Source organism: Manis javanica, chromosome 9, assembly GCF_040802235.1.
Source record: "Manis javanica isolate MJ-LG chromosome 9, MJ_LKY, whole genome shotgun sequence".
NCBI lineage: Eukaryota > Metazoa > Chordata > Mammalia > Pholidota > Manidae > Manis > Manis javanica.
Genome location: NC_133164.1, coordinates 46,059,454 through 46,083,973, shown reverse-complemented (window position 1 = coordinate 46,083,973; position 24,520 = coordinate 46,059,454). Strand labels below are relative to the sequence as shown.

Genomic DNA, 24,520 nt, shown 5'->3' with positions numbered 1-24,520 from the left:
TTTTAACACTCATATTTCTATCTACATTCTGTTCCTGATGAAATAGCCATAAGTGATAGAAACTTTCTCTGCCGCTCTTCTACCTTCTTTCTGAGCAATTATAGAGTCATTTTCCCCCCTCCCCTCAACCCTGGATCTATTATTCATTTATTTTTTAAATTTATTATTCAAGTATAGTTGACGTAATATAGTAGTTTCAGGTGTACAACAGTGATCTGCCATTTATATACATTACAAAATGCTCATCATGACAAGTGTAGTTACCATCTGTCACCAAAGTTTTTACAATATTATTGACCATATTCTCTATGCTGTACTTTTCATCTCTGTCACATATTTTGTAATTGGAAGTTTGTACCTCTTCATTCCCTTCACGATTTTCTCCATCTCTCCCGCTGGGGCCCCCGTTGGCAACCACCATTTTGTTCTCAGAAGAGTCACTTTTAAAATCTACAATTCTTCCAATATTCCTCTCAAGGCAAACTTGGCTTTTTAAATCATGCATCTCAAAACTCTTTCTGCTTATTCCCATTACCCAGTTCTAGAGTCACTTCCACATTTTTAGATTTTTTTTTTTTGCAAAAGCATCTTACTTCCTCATACCAAAATCAGGATCGGTTTCTTAGGACTGCCATCATGAAATACTGTATCATGCATGCCTTGAATTAACAGAGGTTTATCATCTCCCAGTTCCAGATGTCAGAAGTCCAGAATCAAGATGTCAGCAGGGCCATGTCTCTGGTGGCTCTAGGGGAGGATCCCTCCTTGCCAACCAGCCTCTGCTGGTTGTTAGCATCCAAGGCACAGCCCTCTGGCTTCTACTTCCATTTTCACACAACATTCTTCCTGTGGGACTCTCTCTGTGTCTTAGTTTTCTCTTCTTATAAGGACACCAGACTTTGGATTAGGGCCCACTCTAACCCAGCATGACCTCATCTCAAGTAATTACATCTTCAAGGACCCTAGTTCCAGATAAGGTCACATTCTGATGTTCCAGGGGACATGAATACTGCAGAGACACTGTCCAACCCAGTGCCTAGCCTAAGCCTGTTTTTCTCCAATTTGGATGAGGTATATTTCTGAATGAAGGAATTCTATCTTATGTTCTCTGGTTACATTATTTTTTTAAAGTATGATGTATTTTGAAAATACCTAAAATTTATTAGGTATTGATTGCTGAATTTGGGTTATTAGCAAATGAATGTGAAATATCTTTACTTAATAAAATGATTAGTGGATAGAAAATGTCTACTTACTGGTAGGACTGAAAATTTAAGAGAATGTATCAAATGCAAAAAAGTCTGGTAACAAAATAAAAATAAATAAATGTCATAGACTACATTTTTCCTTATATGTCTTTGCAAGAACTAAATTGTCTCTTCAGAATTTTAAATTGAACATGGTAACAAGGTGATATACAGTTTAATTATTTTTCTTTTCCTATACAGACATTCTCTATTCTCTTTACTGTGTTAAATATCACAATAGACATCATTTAAACATGTGCGTGAGGCAGGCTTATTTTCAGGTGTTTCCATCTGTTGTGGGAATATACTTACAGAATAGAAGAGAAACATACACAAATTAAACACGAAGCCAGGAGAGAAAAGAAAAAAAAATGAAAGAAACATCTGCAGGGCAACAGTGTGGAAAAAATGTTTGAGCTGCCTGTTATTAACTACTCAACCTGTTTTACATTGGAATCCTGCATAATTACATTCCAGGGGAGGGGCAAACAGATGTTGAATAAAGGTTGAAAATAAGAAAATGAGACTATTTAAAAAACAAAGCTACTTTTGCTCACTGGCAGGCATTTTTTTTGGCAGGACTTTTAGACTGCAATTGATTTCATATATTCACTGCACATTTCAGTAACATTATGCAAACAAAATGTTTTTTTAGTCGAAGAAATTGATCAGTTATACACATCCATAATATATCTAAGTTAGAGGTTCATAAAAAGCATAACAAAAACAAAAAATGCAGCATTTCCTTAATTTCATATTACATAAATGCTTTATGTTTATGTGGATAAAAATAAGAGTAGATGTTGTTACAAAAGATGTAATTCTCATTACTGAAGTCAATATGCTTTTAAAAATTAAAGGTTTCTAGGTGACTAAGAGTGAAATTACAAATAGTCTGTTGTTTCAAGTTCCAGACAATATACATTGTGTAACTAACATAAAATTTTTTATAAAAGTCTTTCTCTCTAGGGACATTAAAAAATAGTTTGCAACTCTAATTTTAGTGGCCTGTTTGTTTACATCCTCTACCCACTATTACAGAACAGTTTTTATTTTATTTAGAATATATGAATCTATCATCATCATGAGGGTATTTTTGCTACTGACCTAAGCATTTATATGGTTATTTTGCACTATTTCTGTCTTGTCTAAACTATTACAAAAAAATATAATTGTCTTTCAATAAGACTTTTGTGTTTGCAGGGAAATTCCAAAGACATACCTTTTAGAGACCGATCAATCTAAAGAATTTTAATATAAATTAGAAATCAATAGAGAAGAATTCATGATTCAGTTGGCCCTTTTTTCCCATTTGGTTTTTCTACTTGTTAACTAAAAATATTTTATTTTTCAAGCATTCCCGACTTTGCTTTCCTTTGCTATCCTCACCCTACACACCATCACAAGTAGACTTCAGTCTGTTGATCTGCTTCCTCCAGGTGAGCAATCTCTCCATCTGTTAGCTTTCTTCTCTGTGATCTGAATTTTACTTGCTAGATGATGGCACTCTTAAACTATACACCCATATAGCTATGCAGAACGTGTAGACTTGATTTCTTTAAAGAGAAATAGCATAGTAAATAAGTAATTCATTCTTTTATGTCTACCTTGATTTTGATAGTATTTCATAAAAAGCTGTGTAATCTTAAGGGTAGAAAAGAATCTAAACATTGCTTTTTATTAGGGTTTTTCATACTTAATATTCTTAAGTGAGCTTAAGTGGTCCAATTCTATCAGTTATGAAAAGATCTACCATTTATGCTAACTTCACTTTGGAGACAGTGCAGGAAATGCTCAGGAAGAAACTGATGGAATGGAGAATGGGCTGGGTTAGGATAGGAGACTGATTATTTGTCTTGCATGTTAGTTATGGGTGTAGAGCAAGCTACATCAGTATTATAGCCTGAAGAAGAACTGTTTTACCTGAGGAATTGCACCCCCAAATTCTACTTTCCTTTCAGACAGTCAATTACATTCCATATTAAATAAGTGCTATTGTGTGGAAATATATTAAAGCCTTCTTTACACATTACTTTGAAAATCTTTACACATCACTCTAATATAGGTTCCTAAAGGCAGGGCAGAACCAAATTCATATAAATTGCAACAGCTAGTGGAGCTCAATATTAAAATCCCTTAACTCGATAATTTTTGCCAATGTATTTTACTTTCTAAGTATGCTCTGGGTGTGTCAGATAATCTGGGAAAGCATACTGAAATTCGCAATAACTGGATGAACTAAGTGAAAAGCAGGAAAGAGTATCTATGTAAGGTGAAATTTTAGCTCACCACATTGTTTTTCTATGTTGGGATTGCATGTAGTCCAAAACTTTGAGTCATTTGAATGCTTTTGAGAGACTTGATTGTTTAATAACTGTACAAGGGAAACAAGCCAGTGGAGAAAATTATTATACCAGGTTGTTGCTATGCTTGAAAAATATACATGTATGTTATAACAATCTAACAATCAGTGTTAAATTTATTTCTGTTGATTTATTCATGCCAGAAAAGGAGAAGTGGTTCCTCTATTTTATTATGTAAGGAAATGGATGGAAATTGGAGACAAAATATAGGCAAAGGCCTTAAACAGGTAACATTATAGTTAGGAAAGTTTTACTTCTCCCTGATTTTGGGGCCATGAGGCAGGAAATCACACAACATGAGTGCATGTACATATTACATACACACTCACACATCTGTATAAAATCTTCCTTCTTACCCTTAAGTAGATGTGACTTCATATTCAATAAGTTATAATCAGTTGGAAAATAGTTTTATTTTTCAATTCTGTAACAATTAAAATTCAAGGACAACATTTTTATCAGTAAAGCATTTTATAATAAAGCTTTTGGAATGTAAATTTCAGTACATTATTTTATGTGCTCTTAAAAATTATCTCTCTCTTGATCTGACATTCACTTTATGCTCATGTGCATATGCATGCTTCTGATACATGTACATGCATGTATGTGGACACACCTGTGCCTTTCTATGACTGTCTACCAACTTGAAACAGAGCCATCTGGTAACTGTGACTGAACAGGAAAACCAGAAACTATTGTATGGTGGATTAAGCCTTTGTTTTTTACATCCACTAAATGGTTCTAGATTTTTGCCATTAGGCAAGGCTCTTTTCCATTCATTTCCATCTGGTATAGGAATATGTTTTTTTTATAATGCATACAAAGGGTACATATATAAAAATATTTATGTTTACTTTTTTAGTTGTATTTCTTTGTTGATAGTTACCTGACATTGTGGAAGTTACCATTTCAAAACTTCTCTCAAAGTATCAAGAAAGTGAAGCTTCTGACTATTTCTATTAGCATATATGCTACAATAAAACTCCAATTTAGAACTAAATTTTGGAGCTTAATGAATGTAATCTTTTTCTTTTTTTGTATGTGTATTTATTTCTTTGATTTTTATACTAGAATTATTACATGTAACATTTTGTGTGTATGTTATAAAATAATTATAATAGCTATCTCTTTTGCTTTAAATCATTATTATCTCCAAATACATGGCTCCTGTAGATACAACCCTTATGTTTATGGATAATAAGATCAATGAGATATATATATTAGCTGTGTATTTTAAAATAAATGCTTAATCTTATAAGGCATCATTTATATTTGGAATTTTATGTAAATCACATACAGGTCTATGTTTTTAATAATAAAAATGCCTAATAGATAAGAAATTTCTGTTTGCCAAATACTTCTTAATTATTTTTCTATTTTGCAATATTGCAATGATCTTATTTACAATAATCATTCACTATAGAATTTTCTTTTGTAATTATATATATTTATTGTTTCAATGAACAAACATTAAAATAAATACTTTATTAGAAATTTATAGAATAACATTCAATATTTTATTAGAAATTTAATTCCATTTATGAGTGAAACTTGGGTTTTAATAGTAGATAACTTTTAGATCAAGGAGTATACTCTCTTGAACCTGAAAAATTAAAAAATAAGTCACCCAAAAACTCAAGCTTAGAGCAACACTTTCTCAAATTCAAGTTGCTCTCTCCTTTGTGATCCCAACTAGATACCAGTAGCAGGTTCCACATTCTCCAATTGACTTAGGTAATTACAACATTCTAAAGAGCTCTTAGTTTCCTGTTAGAATACTGCTGCCATTTTCCTAAAGATCACAAAGACATTTGCTCTGAAACAAAGTGTAAGAATTTGACTTACAGCTAGAATTTAAGTTTATTTTTTCTTTGATGATAGGATTGCCTAAATGACTTATTTGGGCCATATTGTGGAGGTCTTTGAACACCAAACTGAGTGGTACAAATTTTTACAACCTTTAAATTGATGACCATGGAAATTGTTGAGTAGCTACTCAAAAGTAGTTTTGGCAGTAAAAAAGGATCATTTCTTTTTAAGATTGAGTCTACATATTTTTAAGAGGAAAAATTCAAATATCGCATGCATGAATTTAAAAAGACTGCCTCAGTGAATTTGCTCTGCGATGTCATGAATTTCCTTTTAGATTAGATTTAAAATACAAATCTGAAAGTAAAACAAGTTCTCATTTATGTATACTTCTTTCCCTGTTATTATTAATTGTGGGGAATACACTTCATTTTTATCATCTGCTTTTTGCTCCAAGTATGATTGATTATCAACTAAACCACAGAAAGGACTCCCCAAGAGAAGAAAGTGTTTCAAACACCACTGCGGGCACCTTTTGATGTTTATATTGCAATCATGTATGAAATGGCTTCTGTATCTTTTAAAAACACATTTTTTATCTTTACTCTGATTCAAGGACAGTCTTTCCCACTACCTTTTGATGCTTGGTTTGATTACACAGCAGGGTGGTCCAGGGGGCCACATCTCCTATCTTCCTACATGTGAGTTTCCCGACCATTTCCCCCAATTTCTTCATGCCTTCAGTGTGTTCTAATGACTACAAACTATTAAAGCTCTTACTAGAAAAATGACTTGTCATTGCCAGTAAAATCCATTACAAGAAACACTTCTGTATATTTACTCTAAAACATGGGATCGAGTGTATTGATTTTGCTTAAATTTTCATTCCTGGGATGACCCAGTCATACAGAATGAAAAACATCAGCTTATAATAAAACTTAGAGCCCACTGAAGGCACCGAGAGCAGAATGGCTGTAGAGAAGCAATTCCAAGAATAGGCTTTACTTCAAATGGCAATGATCTTTCCTTTCTTACTACCTAAATAGATTTTAAACTATCCACAATAATAGTAGCAATAATAGTGGTAGTACTAGCAGCTTAGTGGCAGGAGTTGTTTTAGTAAGATCACGGGCAAATGGTTTATGTGCAAACTGTAGTTTATTCTGAAGTTATCTTTGGGATACTACCCATTTTAATGGTTCTCTCAGAGGCATTTACAGAGGTGTTTTAGTGAAAATACATATTTTCATAGCATTTGTGTGTGTGTATGTGCAGGTACATTGAGGACATTTAGTTCCAGCTTATTTTTTACTTGCAATATAAGTAACTTTTGTAGGAATTATTTATGGATAAGTATCGTTTTATATATATTTCCCATTATTCCTTTAACTCTTGAAAGAAAACATCTTTTGTGTTTCTTCTTTCTTTAAAAACAATTATATGATTTAAATACTGATCTGAGCAAGGCACCCATCTGTTCTTTTGGAACCATGTCCATCTAATTGAAGGTAACATATTTGAAACTTTAGCTCCATCTGTAGATGATTGAGAGTAGAATTCTATAAACTTAATGAATTGAATGAAAAACTTTTGGGGAGAGTAATGTCACTAAACATAGAAAGATTTTTAATTTTTCTTTAAAAATCCATCCTCTGAGACTCCCAAGTCCTACATTCTAACACCAACACCAGACAGGTGTTGATTACTAAATAATAAGCATGAGAGGATTAGTTACATCTGAATTACCTCTGTTTTCTAAGAATGCTAAAAGTGGTACCCAATTTTGTTTACTGTCTTTAGCAATTAAAAATGAACAAGGGCTAGCAAAAAAGATGAACAGCAGCATCAGACACTGAAACTAGGTAGACATTCCAAAAGAAATCAGGTAATAGGCATGAGAAAAAAACACTAATAAGACTATGTTGCTTGCTTCTTACAGACTTTTAATAGTCATCTTTCCATTGCCCTTCCTTACCAGATTACCACTTTGCTAGGGGCATGACTTGAATTTTAGATATATTCATCTATGTCATCAAAAATGTTGTCATTGTCAGAGATGGGGTTAGCTTGCTTGAACAGGCAATAAAAGCATAAGGAAAACATCTCTCTAAAGATGAAGAATAGTAGCATATTCAAATAGTCTTGGATCTGAAATTCATGGTATCATTTAAGTTGCTAGCATTTTAAATTTGTCCTTGTAAACCAAACAGCTTTTACTAACTCTTGCACGCCAGAGCATAGGTTTCTCACTGCATATAAATCAGGTTCCTCTGGAAGCTGCATTAACCCTTGCAAGTCTCTAAAATTACTAGGACATACTAATTTATATATTGATGTTGGTGGTCAGATAAAATATAAGATACAGAGGCAGCTAACTTAAAAGATAAAAACTGGTACATTGGACACAAAAATGCAGTAGAAGCAGAAAGGACAGAAAGAGAGGAACCAAGAGAGAAAAGAAACCTATTGATGCTGAGGTGTGAGTTTTCAGGATACTTAGTGTTTTCAATAATTTAAAATTATAAAGAGGTGATTATTTAAATGCAGACCTTAATTTCATTAACAGTGTCACTGATTTAAAAATTTCCCTAAGAGGAAAATATTCTGACTTTCATGTTTCAATGGATACATGTTAGGCAGGATTTATTTTCTTAATTAAAAAGGTTCTGTCAATAATAAATAGAGAACTTTGTATTTTTATATAAACATGGTATTTAACAGGCAGATCTGATGTTATGTTAAATACTGTATATCTCCCAACAAAAGAGTTATTGTGCATAACTTCATTTAGGTTCTGGGTTCATTCCAAACCTGACATCATAGTGTCACCAATGAACGGTGTTGAAATGAATACTTTTGAGGAGTGGTTACTTCTTATATAGATTATCAATGGTATTTGGCACCTTCTTAATTTAATCTTCCTTTACATCATGGTAGCATTCACATATGAATACTGAGTGTATTCTATGTACTTAAGCAATGGAACATGAAGGAGTATACCACAGTGTCAGTGTTGTGATCTTTAAAAGGTATAAGGATCTCAGTGAGGCAAGCAGATTAAAAAATAATAAGGAACAATGGTAGAGTATATAATTCAATGGGAAATAAATTCAATGGAAAAATGATGGCACCAACTTCATTCAAAATAGAATGCTTATTTTGGAAAGCATTTTCAGCAATTTCTTTTATTTATTCTTCTTGACATCCAGAATCAACTTTAAAAGGTTTCTCACATTCAACATCTACCTTATTTGTGGCCATTCTCCTTTCCTTGTAGTAGTTATTACCTCTTTCTTAGATACCTAGAAAGATTCCAGACCTTCCTCCTTCTGGCCTTCTAAAAGAATACTTTAATCTTTCAGATATGTGACTATAAGCAATAGTACAGTTGGCTAATAATAATAACAACAAATTAGAGAAAGATGGAGAGAGATAAAGTAGATGTTAGAAGAAATGAAGAAATATTTTCCTAATGCAGAATTATATTATTAATATAAAATACCAGTTGAATCAACATACATGAAGACTTTCTTTAGTAGAAGTGGGATGAGATGCAAGCAAAATGGGGTCACATTGAGTTTGAAATGACTATGCCAGTGAATCATGCTAGGCCCTATTGTGCTTTGTTGGAGATAACCTGGTAGGGCCAAAACTTTAGATAACTGTTTACAGAAATAATGTTGATTAGAATACTACTTGCCCTATGGCCTATGGCAGCTTTATATGTTCATAAATGTCCAATACCTTTTCAGTCAAGCTCCTAAATATTTCAAGGATCTTCTGATACACACAGTAGAGCTCTATTGCCTGCTATATTAAAGTTGGTCTCTTATCAGAGCTTTTTCATTCCATTTGAAATCCTAGTCTATTCCCAATGTTATTACTTTTTATTTTTTTACATTGTAACGTATGTCCTTTGACCTATAAGGCTGATCTCTTACTTCCCTGTGAAACAATGCACACATCTGTGTGGTGATTGTTTTACTTCCTAATCCCTTCACCTGGATTACCCTCTCCTTGCTCTCCACTATCGGTTGAAACCCTGATCATCTTTGAATTGCACCTCTGGTGCAACACAAGGTGCAACACATTTCATAATATTACAGTCTACACTATTCCCTGTATTCCTATTGCTCGACATTTGTATGACATAGTTCAAAATGTAATCGACCATGAATTCTTTCTCCTATGCTGGTTTCAAAACTAGTTTCTAGTTTCCAGTTAAAGTGTGAACTCCGTGGTGAAGAGATATTGTCTTACAGACTGGAGAATTTTAGAGGTGGATAGACACAGGTTCAGTTACCAGAAATCCTTACTTGACATAACACCTATTCTACAGCACTCTATTCAAGGTGACTTTGCGTGAAACTTTCAATGCCTAGGCACAGAGTTGGTGTTTAATTCATTCTTGTCTTCTGAACGATTGGGTATAATTTTTTAAAATTAACTGCAGAACAACACACATCTAATGTTCCCACAGAATTTGAGCTGTCTTTATTCTGGTGGGGTAATTGAGTTGTATTGTTTTTCCTTGAAAAAGTATGTCAGAGGTCTTTTCTCAAATAAATAAATAAGTAAAACTTGTTCAATTAGTATGGTTTGAGGTACAGAACCAGTTCTCCTCAGGGTGCTTGTTAAGAAAGGGACAGTCCCATTTATCTGTGCCTTCACTTTCAAGCATCTGCTACACCAGGTGATGGCTGCATCTCCAGTTCGGGGTTGGGGGAGGGAGGGCAGATAAATTTTGAATGTTATTCTCAGAGCATTGTGCATTGGACACAATTGTGTTTGTGCCATGGAATCCCAGAACATGATTTAAATTTTTATTTTTTATATTCCTGGTGCTTTCATGTCAAGTTTCCTTATAGCATTTTTCTTTCATTCCTTAACGGGTATCCATTTAATTTAAGTTTTCTACATCTCAGAGCATATCTATGTTTTGTCAATATATATGGCGGAAAATTCACTCTGGTAGACATGTTATTTTGGCCAAAGTGCCACAAACACTTCAAAGGATCCCTGAAGGTGTGCAGGTGCACTGACTGGTAAGTGCAAACGCTCCCAGCACTCCAGAGACCCAGCTGCAATTGGATTCAGTTGAATATGATACAGACCAGGGATTTCTGGGGTCTGCACGCAGCCGTGGCAATCCATTCAGAAACATTGTGCCGTGCAGGTGCATCCTAGAGGGTTGGTACTTCAAAACTGCCACAGTCTGACTATTTGATAGTATTATAATAACTTCCTCTTCAAAATGTGCTCTCCACCTATGAAAAGCAGCTAGATTGGCATCTCACAACTAATGTAAAGCCAGATTGGCAGTGCATCCACCTAACCATACATACATTTCTTTCATTTATATTATGTCAACTTTGTTTCTAAATTTTGATTCCTTATAACCAATGATTAGGAAATAGTTTAACTTCCTGGAGCCCTATACCTAGTGTTTCATCAGTATATGGGTGCCAGCAATGAACAGTCATCCTCGTGAAATGGGCAAAGGGAGATATTATAGCAAGATGCAGAGCCCTGTTACATTAAAAAAATAAAAGAAAAAAACACAGCCCGCATCTGTGTATTTGTGTAACAGTGATGCCGGCATTCTTGTTCACAGAGACGAAGAATGAACTTCATGAACAGACAAGGCAGGATTACAGAGAGTTTTATTCAGTTAGAGTAAGAGCTTTATTCAGGATAAAAGAAAGTATGGAACTCCCCGTGGGGGCAGGGAGGGCCAAGTTGGTGCTTGGGGTCTCCGTGTCTAGGGTTTTATGTTTGCTGCAGCGGGGGTTTTCTACACATTCAGCCAGAATGCTAGTTATATTTTAACCTATGTCTGTGAAGGTTTCCCGGACACTCTATTGTAAGCTAATGGGCCCACGCGACTATGTGCAATAAGCTGTTGTATACCACTGGGTCCTGATGGGGAATAATACATTGTTACATTGTTTCAATTTCAAGCACCCTGTTTTGTAAGAGTGTGCTTTTCCAGGGTCCACACTGTACTCTAACTGGGCAGGCGTTATGCCCTGGTGCCTCCGTCTCAACAGCTACTTGATTAGTAAAACAACACAGATACCCTGTGCGAGTAAGAAACATGGGCAATACAATGCAACGCAGGAAAGATCACTTAGCTAAAATGAAGGGACTAGTTCTCTGATGTCACTTTTTTCCTTCCCCTTTCCTTTTCTTCCCTGCACAAGAGAGACACCAAGCTTATTAAAAATTGCGCCAAAATTAAGCCTGGTAATGATGTGAACACTAGAAGAAAAACTAAAAAGCATGTGCTAAAATTGTGATATTAGAATATTCTTTTCTCTTTTATTCTGACACAGGGTATAATGTTTTGAGACCACTTTCCAACACCGTCTTTAGAAATAATATTGGAAGAGAAATTTTTACCCTTCTGGTAGTCAGAGTGAAATCAGGTTTATTATGCTAGTAAATGGGACATAGAAATCATAAATGATGTAATTTGAATGAATATAGATTGTTAAGGTGCCATTTACACGGAATGACTCACCCTATCATCAAAACAAGTGTAAGGAGTTTATAGGATGGTAAAGGGAACTAAGTGCATAATACTCAATCTTGCCAAAAAAAAGAGAAGAACTATTTAGGTTAGAAAAGTGTCAGTTCACCGGATCGTGCAAATTGCATAAACTTACTGAAAGAAAAAGTTTGTTAGAGGTTTGTTGGATTGTATTCTGGTGAGATTTCTATTTCAGTATTGATATTTTTCTCTGATATATTAGAATATATTTGTATAAATTGTAAACTGTTGTGCTCATAGAGCAGTGTGTGTGCATGTGTGAAATTGTGCATGCTGAAGGAAAAAAGAAAATTAAAATCAGCTGTTAAGCCATTAAAACCTTTCAGTTGAAAACTACTAGTACACATGAACTACCAGTCTAGGTCTTGGCTTCTCACTGTCTGCTGGTAGATAATCTGTGTTGGGTGCCTAGTTTAGATTCTGTAGAGTCAATCTCCAGAACACTTGTTCCAGCCATAAATAGAGATGGGTGCCTGCTCTCTGCTTTTCCAGACAGCTAATTAGGTGTTATGAAAGCTTACATTGGTGAAAGAAGGTAAATTGGAAATAAAAAAGAAAAATGAGAACAAATAAAAAATGGACTTCCGTTTATAGAGTTGTCTACTTGGAAACAGCTCTAATTTTAAGATGCTGTTAGAAACAGTAGCAACCACCACACTAATAGAAGAACACTATTCCTATTTAAAGCTCTTTACAAAGCAGAAATAAAACTATTTTTGTTGACAGTCAAAAAGCAGAGGAATCTTTCTTTCAAATATCCTTCTCTCATGGCCACAGCACTTTAGAACTTCCTCACTGATGCCCTGACTTACAGATTTTGGTTTTCAGATTTCTAAAACACAGACATTAATTTCTCCACGGTAACAAATTAAATCAGATGCATATCTGAAACTCTTATGCTGGAAAGGATATGCATGTTTTCAGATGTACAAGTATGTGGGCTCCCAAGGCAGCAGGCAAGTTTGAAACTAAGAGGAGGTTGTGTTTTCTAGTTTGCATTTCCCTAAGTAGTAACAAATTAGTTGCCAAGTATCTCTTTGGGCTGTGTGATAGAGTGCCTCCAAGACAGGGAAAATAAATTCAACTTTTAATTTATAATAACCCCCTGCCTAAGGGTGAGACAGATTAGAATTAAAGAGATAAATATAATCGGAAGTAAGAAATTTCATGGACTGGCTCCCTGACATATTTCCTTTGCAGTGAACGCCACGAAGTCAAAACATGCAAGGATATTCCTCTCTGATTTTTCCCAAAATGTTGAACTATGTTCAACAGAGGTCCCCTTAATCTTTCTTAATCCTTGCTGATTCAAATACTGTTTTGGTTTCATATTTTAAACTTATGCATAGTAATTGTTGGCACCTTTTACCCATCACTGAAATGGCTATGCACTCCTAATGATATAGTGATATTACAACATTAAAATCACATTGTAAACATTAAGCTATGGTTTAATTTAAAGTAGCTAAAGATTGTTAAAATACAATAATTTCAGATTAGATAATCTGATATTTTACCTAAATATTATTTTCCTATATAGATATAACTTCTGCAATGTTATTTCCTTTGAAAGTATATTTTGGCACAAACAATTGCTTGCCCAATATCTGTAAGGCAAAAAAAAGAGAGTGTACTTTCAGACGTTTGCCAATATGAATATGCAGATTTCATACATTTTTATGTCTAAATGAATCTGAATTACATAAAATTCTAAAATCAGAGCTAGTCGAGTTGTTGATCCAATCACAAATTTCACATCCACAGTTGCAGGGCAAAGGGAAAGATTATAATGTTGGAGATTAAAATATTATTGAAGATTTTAAATAAAAAGATTTATACATATGTACATTATATATAATGTTTTATATATATAAATATTTTATATATTCTTATGTTAGCCCTTAAATTGTGAATGTAGAGCTTTCCTGTGCACTTCGCTGATTCACCTGTATTTCCTCTTATGGCAATTACTGAGTCAATTTTCGGGAACACACTGGATCTGCATTTGAGTTTTCCTGAAGAAAACTGAATTTTATCACACATGCACATACAAATAAAGATCTATGTGTGTGTGTGTGTGTGTGTCTGTGTCTGTGTCTGTGTGGTTTATAGTGCAGCTGAAATGCAAGTTCTATAGTCATTTGAGTGACTTACTATCTTTTGCAAAAAAGATCATATAAAGTAAGATGTAAAATTGAACTAATTAAGATGACGGCACTTAGATCTCTTCCTTTGGGAGCTTGTGTTATAGTCAGATGTGGCTACAGGATTATAGCAAATGTAGAAAATGATTCTTAATTCTAAACAATTATTTAAATTTATCTGCTTGTCACATGATTCTTCAGGGAATCATACATTTTAAAAATTAGACACCGTAAACTTTCCCTATAGGCAGAACTACCCAGAGTTCCAGCTGTTGGACTTCAGAATTGTTTTCTCTTTGCAGTATAAACAAGTTTATCTCTCAATTTCTTATCTGCATACCATTTGGATTATGCTGTCTTTCTTGGCAAAGGGTGCATTCTGTGAAAGGATAATTATGTTATATTGAGGAAAAAATGAAAATGAGAGTAAATAATTTCTTTGTAATCCCAGATTTGGTCCAGAAGAAAAAAATGAATCTTGAGTCAATTATTTTTGCTTTGATTTCTTCTGTCCAGAGTCTCTGAATTTGTTTTCTGATACAAATATTAATCTGTGCAAATAGTGGCTGTCTTTATAATTTTCTTCTTTTTCATTTTTATAGTTTGTAATTCAACATATCTAGATCTAGGATCTTAAGAACCAGAAAGCAGTTTGTCTACCTTTATGGCTCTAGGGCTTGAGAGACTATTCCACACTATTATTTCTTATGATACACACATATTTTATTGAGGGGATTTAAAAAATGTGTAAGGAAGGTACACATGGTAGAAGTCTTCTCAGTCCCGCTCCCCTTCTCTTAAACCCCCACTCCCTCCCACCTTGCTTCCCTCCTGCCCTCACTCACTTCACTTAGCTTTTTTTCTTTTCTTCCATTTTTTCCTATTTTGCTTATTTCTATCTAATAATTTTTTATCATTCATTATATACTACTTATGTCTCTTTTATGTACCTAACTATTCATCCATTTATTTACGTTACTTCAGAAAAAATTCCACTCTCTTGTAAATTCTTTCTTGACCCTTGTCAGCGCCAGTTCACTTTATTTTCATAGTTACTGTTGCTTGTACAAAAGCATACATTCGATTTTCTTCACTGTGAACTGTTGCCACCAAAATTACAGTCTAACTACAAGGTGAACAGCTTATAATGTATCACAATCAATACTCAAAATATGCTCCCTAGGATGTGACATAAAGGAGTCCAGTAAAAAGCTGCAGCTTTTCAGCAGTGAAATGCAAACAATCACCTTATGTTGATGGTTTTAGATTCAAGGTCGATTTATACTTTCATACATCTGCATTATTCTGGCTCTTTCAGTCTCTTAAATTCATATTGAATTGATGCTGTGCTAAGTTATCCAAATTGCTGAAACTGAAGGCCAGTCAATATTGGAATATAAAACTATTTTAGGCTGTTTCAATGACAGTGTATGGGTGATAAATGAATTTTTTTTAATCGCAGCTCTAGAAGATAAAAAAGTACTAAATGAAATAGATAGCAAAGTTTCCTACTGTATTTTTGAAGGATAAAATTGGTTGAATGGAATGACACTTTTTTCCTAATACTGACACAGATACGGAATATTTATAATTTACAATATTTATTATATCTGTTAAGAATAGGCAAATTAAACAGATAACTGATATTAAACAACATTTCTGATAGCCTTTTGTTTTTAAATTTCTGTTCTACTTTAATCCATACAGGAAGGCTTCCTAGAAAATTTTACATGCTCAGATTCCTCTGCTACTGTTTGTGTCCATCTGTCCAATAACTTTTTAAGTCAGAGATAGAATCTGTGGGTGGATGGTTCCGTTTGAAACTACATTAAAGCATTTTTGCCTATATTACATAATAAGTTTAAAATATTTAATTCACTCATAGGTAAATATATTTTTAAAAACATGAAAAAAATTAAAATAGAGACCAGCTACCTAAGTACTTCTTAAACATTTCACAAGTGTGAATGATACATGCCATAAAATACCACAGTATTTTGTTCTGTCAAGATACAATTTTGATTCCTTTCTAAAAGTTTTACTCTCATAAGAAATTATGTTACCCCGACACCTTTTGAGATCAATTAACCTGTGGTTTATTTTTTTTCTTTTTGGATAAGGAATTATTTATGTGTTTTAAATATGAACTCAGATTTTACATATGGCTTTGAAAAGTCACTATAAATTCATCAATGCTATGGAATTTGCTGCTTTCAAATATTTTTCATGTGGGCTATTTCCTTGCACAGGATACTGCAAATTGTAGGAATCCTCTCACATCAATTAAATGGCAATCCCAATGGCTCCAAAATGTGTAGGGAATTCTATTCCCATTGCACAGAGGTAAATTGTAAATATCCTCTCCTGAAAAAAGAGACTCTGATTTTAAAAGGATTATTAAACATAAGGGGAACAGCTATTTGTGGATGAAAGGGACAACTGGGAAGATGTAGTTCAAATTAATAGTTTAAAATATTGGGGTCATGGATGTATACTGCTATTGTCATAATGAAGGAATTTGCTTTCCTGTTTTCTTGTTCAGCATCTTGGAAATAGGGATCATTAAAAAATGCTTTATTTAGATTCTCTATCTGCCTACTGGCAGAAAAGAGAAGGAAAATTCTCACAGAAAGCATTATCATTTAAAATAGGAAATCATGACTTGTCATTCACTCTGAACTCTGTTGACTAAATCCATTTTCACCTACTTACAACACAAATAAAAAGCTGAAGTGAAGAAAACTGATTACATGATCCATACCCATGTCTAATAAAATAAGAATGTGCACTTTTTGACAAGCTTATTCATAACTCATCGTGATAGAAAATTCTATTTGCTACTCTCGGAGGGAAAAATAGGCTTTTAGAGGAAATCTTTTATTTCATGACTGTCACCAAAATAACAATTACAAGCAAAACAGGGTTAAAACGTAAAAAAAAAAAAAAAGGCATCTTAGGACTTGTGGAATTTTGCCATCCAGTTTTTGTCCCGTTACTTGATTTGAAGAATTAATCCTGGTAATCCTTTTGAAGTTCACTGTCGTCAGGATGAGTTGTACAGAACAAAGCCTAACTGATATCCCCAGGCGACTAGTTTACAGTGAGGTTCTATTCTACTGAGAACGATTCTCCAATGGCCACCTTTTACTTCTTCCCAGGCTATAGCAATTCGTTAATATCTGGAGAATAGACTTAAATAAAACCATTGTCTCAAGCAGCAGGTTTATGCAACCGTCCTGAAATGTTTTAATTATTGTTTTCTTTTCCTTTTTAATTAAGAGAACAGAGGTCAAGTAAGCCCACTGAGAGCTGATCGCAGCCTCAGTGGAAATGTAAAGGCAACCCTAATGACTGGACTTGCTGTTTTCTCTTCTATTGCAGAACCAGAAGAGTGTGTTAATTGCACAGATGAATGCCGAGTGCTTGGTCATTCTGACAGGTGTTGGATGCCACAGTTCCCTGCAGCCAATCAGGCTGAAAATGCAGATTACCGCACAAATCTCTTTGTACCCACAGTTGAAGCTAATGTTGAGACTGAGACTTACGAAACTGTGAATCCCACTGGGAAAAAGACTTTTTGTACATTTGGGAAAGACAAGCGAGAGCACACTATTCTCATTGCCAATGTTAAACCTTATTTGAAAGCCAAACGTGCCCTGAGCCCTCTCCTCCAAGAGGTCCCGTCAGCATCAAGCAGCCCAACCAAGGCATGCATCGAGCCTTGCACCTCAACAAAAGGCTCTCTGGATGGTTGTGAAGCAAAACCAGGCGCCCTGGCTGAAGCAAGCAGCCAGTACTTGCCCACTGACAGTCAGTATCTGTCACCCAGTAAGCAGCCCAGAGACCCTCCGTTCACGGCATCCGAGCAGATGGCAAGGGTCTTCGCAGATGTGCATTCGAGAGCCAGCCGGGATTCCAGTGAGATGGGCGCTGTTCTCGAGCAGCTTGACCACCCTGCCAGGGATCTCGCCAGAGAGTCAGTGGATGCCGAGGAAGTCGTGCGAGAAATTGATAAGCTTTTGCAAGACTGCCGGGGAAATGACCCTGTGGCTGTTAGAAAGTGAAAGGAAAAAAAAAAAAGCATTGGCATTTTCTTGTCTCTTCTGTTGATTTAAAATGATCCCTCCTGGTGACAACCCATTTTCCAGGGATGACGAAAGACCAATGCTGCTTTAAGGCTTTTAGTGAACATCTGAAGTGCCCACAAGTATGTCCTTTTCACTGCTGTTTCTTTTTCAGAGATAACAATGGTTTTGTTTTGACCAAACTTATACAGAACAGAATTAATGATGCTCAAAGAGAAGAAAAAGTACAGAAGAGATGAGAACAAATGAGGAGGCGAGTTACCTTTTGACAATCTGTTAGGAAGGTATGCAGTGTGAGGATTTCTGATCACGCTAAGACTGTCGTCCTCCGTGATTTATGCTGACTTAACTGTTTACCTATAAACCCCAGACAAAGCAGGGTCATAATTTGTGATCTGTGGTGGATCCGTCTAGCTGTCATCACAGGCTTCTACTTAAAGTCCCGACAAGACCTTGCAGTAGTCCAAGCTACACCAAACATTAACACATATTTGTGGTAAACATTTCTGTATAAAGTTACCTGCCACACATATAAACACCAAGAACATTCCATATCATTAGTCGAAAAAAACAAACTTGGTCATTTGTAAGACACTTCATGTCGTATTAAAGTTAAATGTAAAAAAGATATAGTCCATTTTGTCCTGTACACACACACACACACACACAAATTCACTTCATTAAAGGAGAAAAAACTTAAAGGTTTAAAATGCCTCTTTAGCATTTTAGTGTCCAACAAACATAAACAACGATGGCTCTGTTTTTAAATTTGACCTAGAAAAGTTCTGAAAAATAGTTACCATTGAGTGATAATATTCAGAGAAAATTAACATGATTAATACGTTCTATTCATTTGTGGACACTAAAATAGCTCAGGAAAGTAAAAATGTCTTAGACATACACAAATCACATGACCATTTAAATGTGCAAGTGTAAGAAGATTCAATGTGTTTACATCAAATGACATATTTTTATTGATTTATTGAAGATTCAGTGCATATGAGCCAAATTGTTGAGTGTATAAGAGCTATATTGTGTATTTTATTAAATTAATATATAGTTGTGTTGCAAAAATATTTGGGCTTATATTGTAAATGGCAAGTGTTGCCTCAGTAGCTGTCGAACTCTATGAGTTTTGTTTTTTCCTGCTTCCTTTTCCCCATGGAGCGTGGGAAGCAGTGCCTCAGAGCAAAAGTCTCTCGTTTAATGTATAGTCTACCAAGTACTGCAGTACATAATCTGTTCAAAATGTGTTTGAGTGAGCTGATGGCGCTAACTGGAAGGTCGAGAAGTACATCGGTCCGTCATGGTTATGTGCAGGTCCTTGTAGAAGCTTTCATTCAAGTCACGTTAAATCACAAGAATTGAATTTGTACCAATACCTGAAACTTCCTGTCTTAACATAACATACAGCTTCTGCCTATGTAGACTCCATACTGTTGATTGGTTCTAGAAAGTATCTGAAGTGGTTCCAAGTGTGTGTTCCCATTATATTTCAAAACCATGAAAAATGCATTAATGCATGTGTGATACCAGCATTGGTTACTTGCATTGTGTAGTGTTTTTCAATAAGTCTTTAACAAAATGTCTTTCCTCTTTCTCAGCGCTCTTCTGCCTCTTTCTGTTGGTGTCCTTTGAGAACAATACACCTTCTATTCTTTTATTTGTTTGCAACTTTTCTGGTGACATTTAGCAAGTTTCAAACTTCCTTATGAGGTGAGGCAACCTCAAATTTCAGGAATTGGGAAAATAAAATTAGCACTTGAAGAAGTAGCAGCAGATGGGAAAATGCCTTGATTGACATTTTCCTTCAGCTTTAAAATTTTTTTTTGGCATTTTACAGCTTCATGACAAACAGTTTCCAGCCCATACCTTAGGAAATGTGGCGCTGAGTTAAATAAAGGCTGTTTATGCACTGGAGCAGAAAAATGCATTATTTGCAAACTGGTGGGGAATTCTGTGCCTTCTTTTCTGGCCACCAAGCCAGTGCAGAAACAGCATAAATGTCATCAAATCCTTGTATCAAAAACAAAAACAAAAGCAAAAACAAAGATGGAACTGAATTAAGTCTTATGATTTGAAACCTCAAAAAATTCAGCTGAAATTATTTCTGTCAAATGCCGTCAGGATGTTAGATTATACCTCGTTTGCAAAACTGCTTTGAAAGGGAAGAGTGGACAACTCCCACCAGCCTTATTCTCTTGAGAACTGTATGTGGTTCCTAGTAACAGCCTTTCCAAAGCTCTACTCTTGGTTTTTACTATTCATAAATGTTTAAATTAGAGAAGAAGGGATCTTGTACATGTGAAACCGAATTGACTCTCTATATTTTGGACAATTTATGTATCTGAAATGTGTTGTCTCTGTTATATGATGTTATTTTTTGCCAGGAGACTACAGGTTGATTTAGCTTGATAAATGAAATTTGATGGAAAACTGATTTCCATTTAGTCTTACCAAGTGTTGCCTCTCTCTTACTAGACAGATAGCCACCACCTAGTAAAATCTAAGGCAGTATGTAAATGAAATCAACAAAGAGAGTAGGATTATTTTTAAAACATTCTTAACACAGAGTAACCAGTTGTTCAATTTATTATATGTGTCTGAAGACATTAAAACACTATAAGATTTTAAGAATTGGTGTGCCAATGTGTGAGGGATTTACCTTTAGGCTCTCTGTCACCAGTGATTTACTGGTGTTAGCTGTTTAACACATTGTCTGTATTTAGTAGTGATTATTTATTTACAAGTTGGTTGTAATTCAGCAGTCAGGACTCTAAGCTTTTATAGTTGAGTTGAGCGAATCTAGCTTTTATTCATGTGGCTGGCATTGCCTTTATCATAGAACTTTGGTGCTTGGCTTCCAAGGAAGTTCATGAAATGCCAAAATCACCCCTTTGGGGAGCAACTTGCTTCAAGGGGTAATTAATGATCAAACAGAAATATTTCATGGGGTTAGAGCATACTTCAGAATGTGAAAATTCTGTCTTAATTCACATCCTCCAAATGATAACCCCTCAAAAAAAATCCCACACATTTAAAACAAACAATTTGATAATACATTGTCTTTCAGGTTCTTAAATAACTGAAGTCAAGCACAGAAAAAGAATTTATATAGGAATTTTTGTAAGAAAGTCAAAGTTCTAAAAATTGTTTCATGGTGAACTAAAAATATCAGTACAAAGCAATCTTCATTAAATGTTAATGTTGAAAGGTCTTTACATCAAAGTGAAAAGTAGTGAGAGTCAGTGTTAGTTGTACCTACACCAAAGTAAACATTAACGAGCATATCATGCAATTTCAAAGAATGCTTTCATTTTATGTGTTAACCTGAAATATACAGATCCTTACTGTATACAAAGATTGGCTCACTACTCCATAAGTTAACTGAATTCCTAGTTGGGAAATTGACTTGTTTTGTTTTCATAAATTAGCTGTGATCTGTAAAACATGACTTCCCTTTAAAGGCTCTAGATACTACTCAATTAAAAAAATGACACCATTAAAAAAAAAGTCATGTAGTATGTCATGTAGAGCAGTATGCTTTATTAGAATTAGGTTAAAAGCTGTTTGTTGCCTAATGGAGTAGAAGTTGCTGAGGTCAACCAGTAGACTGAGGTCTGGCATTATATATGCCCACTCATTATTGTCTAATTATATTCTTTTGACAACAGACAGCATTTATCACAGCATTAATTCAAATGAGAGTTTTGGCTATCAAGATGTGTTGATTCCAAACATAATCGAATGACACCTGATTAAAGTCTGACTTTCCTGGCCCCAGTGTTTTGCAGGTCGGCTATTCCCATTTATCAGCCCCATCACTCCATGAGGTTCTTAGCTGCACCAAGTGATTGGTGAACAAGGACAACTACAAAAGCAGCATACATTGTATGGATTTATCTCTATGCTATTGTTTAATGGCTGTGTTTAATGTGACCTATCTGGAACATGAGGACTCCGAATAAAAAGTTATTACTAATAGTGACGTTTCCTTCCCTTGAATTCATTAACAGAAGTGATGGGTTATACAGTAGGTACCACAGGGACCGTGATCATGATTATTTTGGAGAGCAGTATGACATCTGTTTTTGCTAGTTATTTGTTTGCTAGTAAAACAATTTTTTTTTCAAGTATTTAACAGTCTTGCAATTCGATCTCAGGGGTTAACAGTCTTGCTGATAGCTTTGATAGTTTGCTAGTCAAATAATTACCATGGAGTCATAGCCTAAGGATAATGGTGGCTTTTAATATTTAGAATTGATTTGAAGATTATTAAGTAACAAGATCCTAAAGGGCTTCAGAAAAGTCATCTTTATAAGTCCTCTCATAATCTTCCGTGACTAATGAGAACATATATTTACAAATGGCATTTTAAAGTAAATACATTTTTATCCTGGCTTCTTGAAATAATAAGCCTCTTTTTCTACTCATTCAATACATACCTACTGAATGCCTGCTGTGGGATTGCCCTGGGCTGCCATGCCCCAGGAGGAGACAGTAAACACTGAGTGGGGCTTCGGTAACCGTCTGTCGAGAGAAACAAAAAGGTAAGTGCCAATACACCTTCCTCTTTGTCAACTGGATTTGGTTGTTTGCATTTTTCCTCAGTTACTGCACATACCCCATGTTTCTGCTAACTCAGTACCAGCCAGTGGCATCCCCTAAATTACACACTAACATAATATTCTGCCCATTTGGATTTTTCTTTTATTTTAACTTTCTTCTGACAGCATAGCACATGTCAAGAAGAGTGTATTGCTTTTCCATATTTCAGAAGATCTTTATGGTTTAGGCTAATTAGGATAGACTAACTGACGTAGCTTTGCATTGTTTTTCTCATTTATTTGCTGACTTCTCTTGTTTCTTGTTCATCAAACACCACTTAGGTGTCAGGTGCTATACAAGGACCCTCTCGTACAAAGAACTAAGCCAATTACATTTTGCCCTGAGTAAACACTAACAAAGGAAGTAACTTTATGTTGCCTTGACACCATTACCTTTTCATAAAGAAAATGATTTCACTTTTGCAATAGGAAAAAAAAAAGCATGTTTACCATTCCATTCACTGCTTTCAAGTGTAAGAGTACAGCAAGCTGTCAATTAACTCAGCAGCCACTATCTGACCAGAGTTGAGGCAGCACTGATTCATTCAAAAGAAGAACCTACCTGGCTAGGCTGCAGTTAGGAGGAAGTCATGAATGGAACACATTATACAGGTTCACTACATGTCAATGAACAATTAGGACCCTTCACATGATGTGTTTTAAGTAGATAAACCAACAAGATACAATTATTTGACTATAGTAAATTCTTCATAGGATAGGAATTTTTAAAGGTCACTGCAGCACCACTATGGCACACACAAATAGATTAGCAAGTTAATGGACCATCTTCAAACTCTTCAGGACATGCTTCTGGAGCTGGTTGCACAAGGTGCACCAAGGAACTACATCATTTCCTGTTCATTTTAGATGCTCATGATACTGGACAACCCACTGTATATTAGAGATTAAATTCTCAGTATTCCTAAAAGAGGGTACAATTTCTTTTGCTGTTCTCCCCTTTTAATATTTGAGAGTGTTATCAAAACAGTTTTTTTCAAAACTTTTATTATTATACCTATTATTAGAAAAGAAATTTTTTCAAAAATAAGTTTTTTCAAGCTATTTTAAATAGATACTATGTATCTTCCATTCAGGGATTGATTAAGGCAGGGATCTGTAAGCTTTTACAGATTCTGTATCATGCTATTAGCTAGGAAGCCTTAAGGTCACACTTAAACTAGAAGCCCAGTTCTGTTTGTTCCAGATTTTTGTAAATTCTGTAATCTTGCCTATTTAATATCTTGCCTCTCTAGTACCTTAAATTTATCATCTGAAAAATTAAATTACAGTAATATGCCTTCCCCTTTAAATGAAGTTATATCATGTAGTTTAGATAATCTCTATGTTAATAGTTTGTAACACTATTAAATAATTTGAAAAGCAGAGAACACTGATTGTAGTATCCAAGAAAATGAAAACATCAGAAGAATTGTGCCTCTCTTACAATTGCCCTCAATTTTTTATTGCCATCTATAAAATGTTTCACAACATCGGTGCTATGTTCTCCAAAATATTCTAAAAGAATATTATGGAACATTAGTTTTTCTGTGAATTTCGTATATTCTCACCTGGAAGTGATCCCATAGACTTTATTGAATGTCTTTTTATCATGAAGTTTTGCATATACTAAACTGATAGGGTTACTAATTAGCTTCTTAGAAATAATTATATAAGCTCTAGTGATACTGAGGAGACATTTAAAATATTACATC

At 34.7% G+C, this 24,520-nt stretch overlaps 1 protein-coding gene across 3 annotated transcripts in view; it reads left to right on the top strand.

The window, feature by feature from the left end:
* PCDH17 (protocadherin 17) overlaps window positions 1-22,183 on the top strand; it is a 92,070-nt gene extending 69,887 nt beyond the window's left edge. For 2 of the 3 annotated variants that reach the window (XM_037022955.2, XM_037022954.2), the window contains exon 4: window positions 17,498-22,183. In XM_037022955.2, the coding sequence (XP_036878850.1) occupies window positions 17,498-18,180 (683 nt within the window). In that variant the 3' untranslated portion in view covers window positions 18,181-22,183. The remainder of the gene's footprint in view (window positions 1-17,497) is intronic. The other variant, XR_012121055.1, reaches the window with a different exon arrangement.
* The last annotated feature ends 2,337 nt before the right edge of the window (window positions 22,184-24,520 follow it).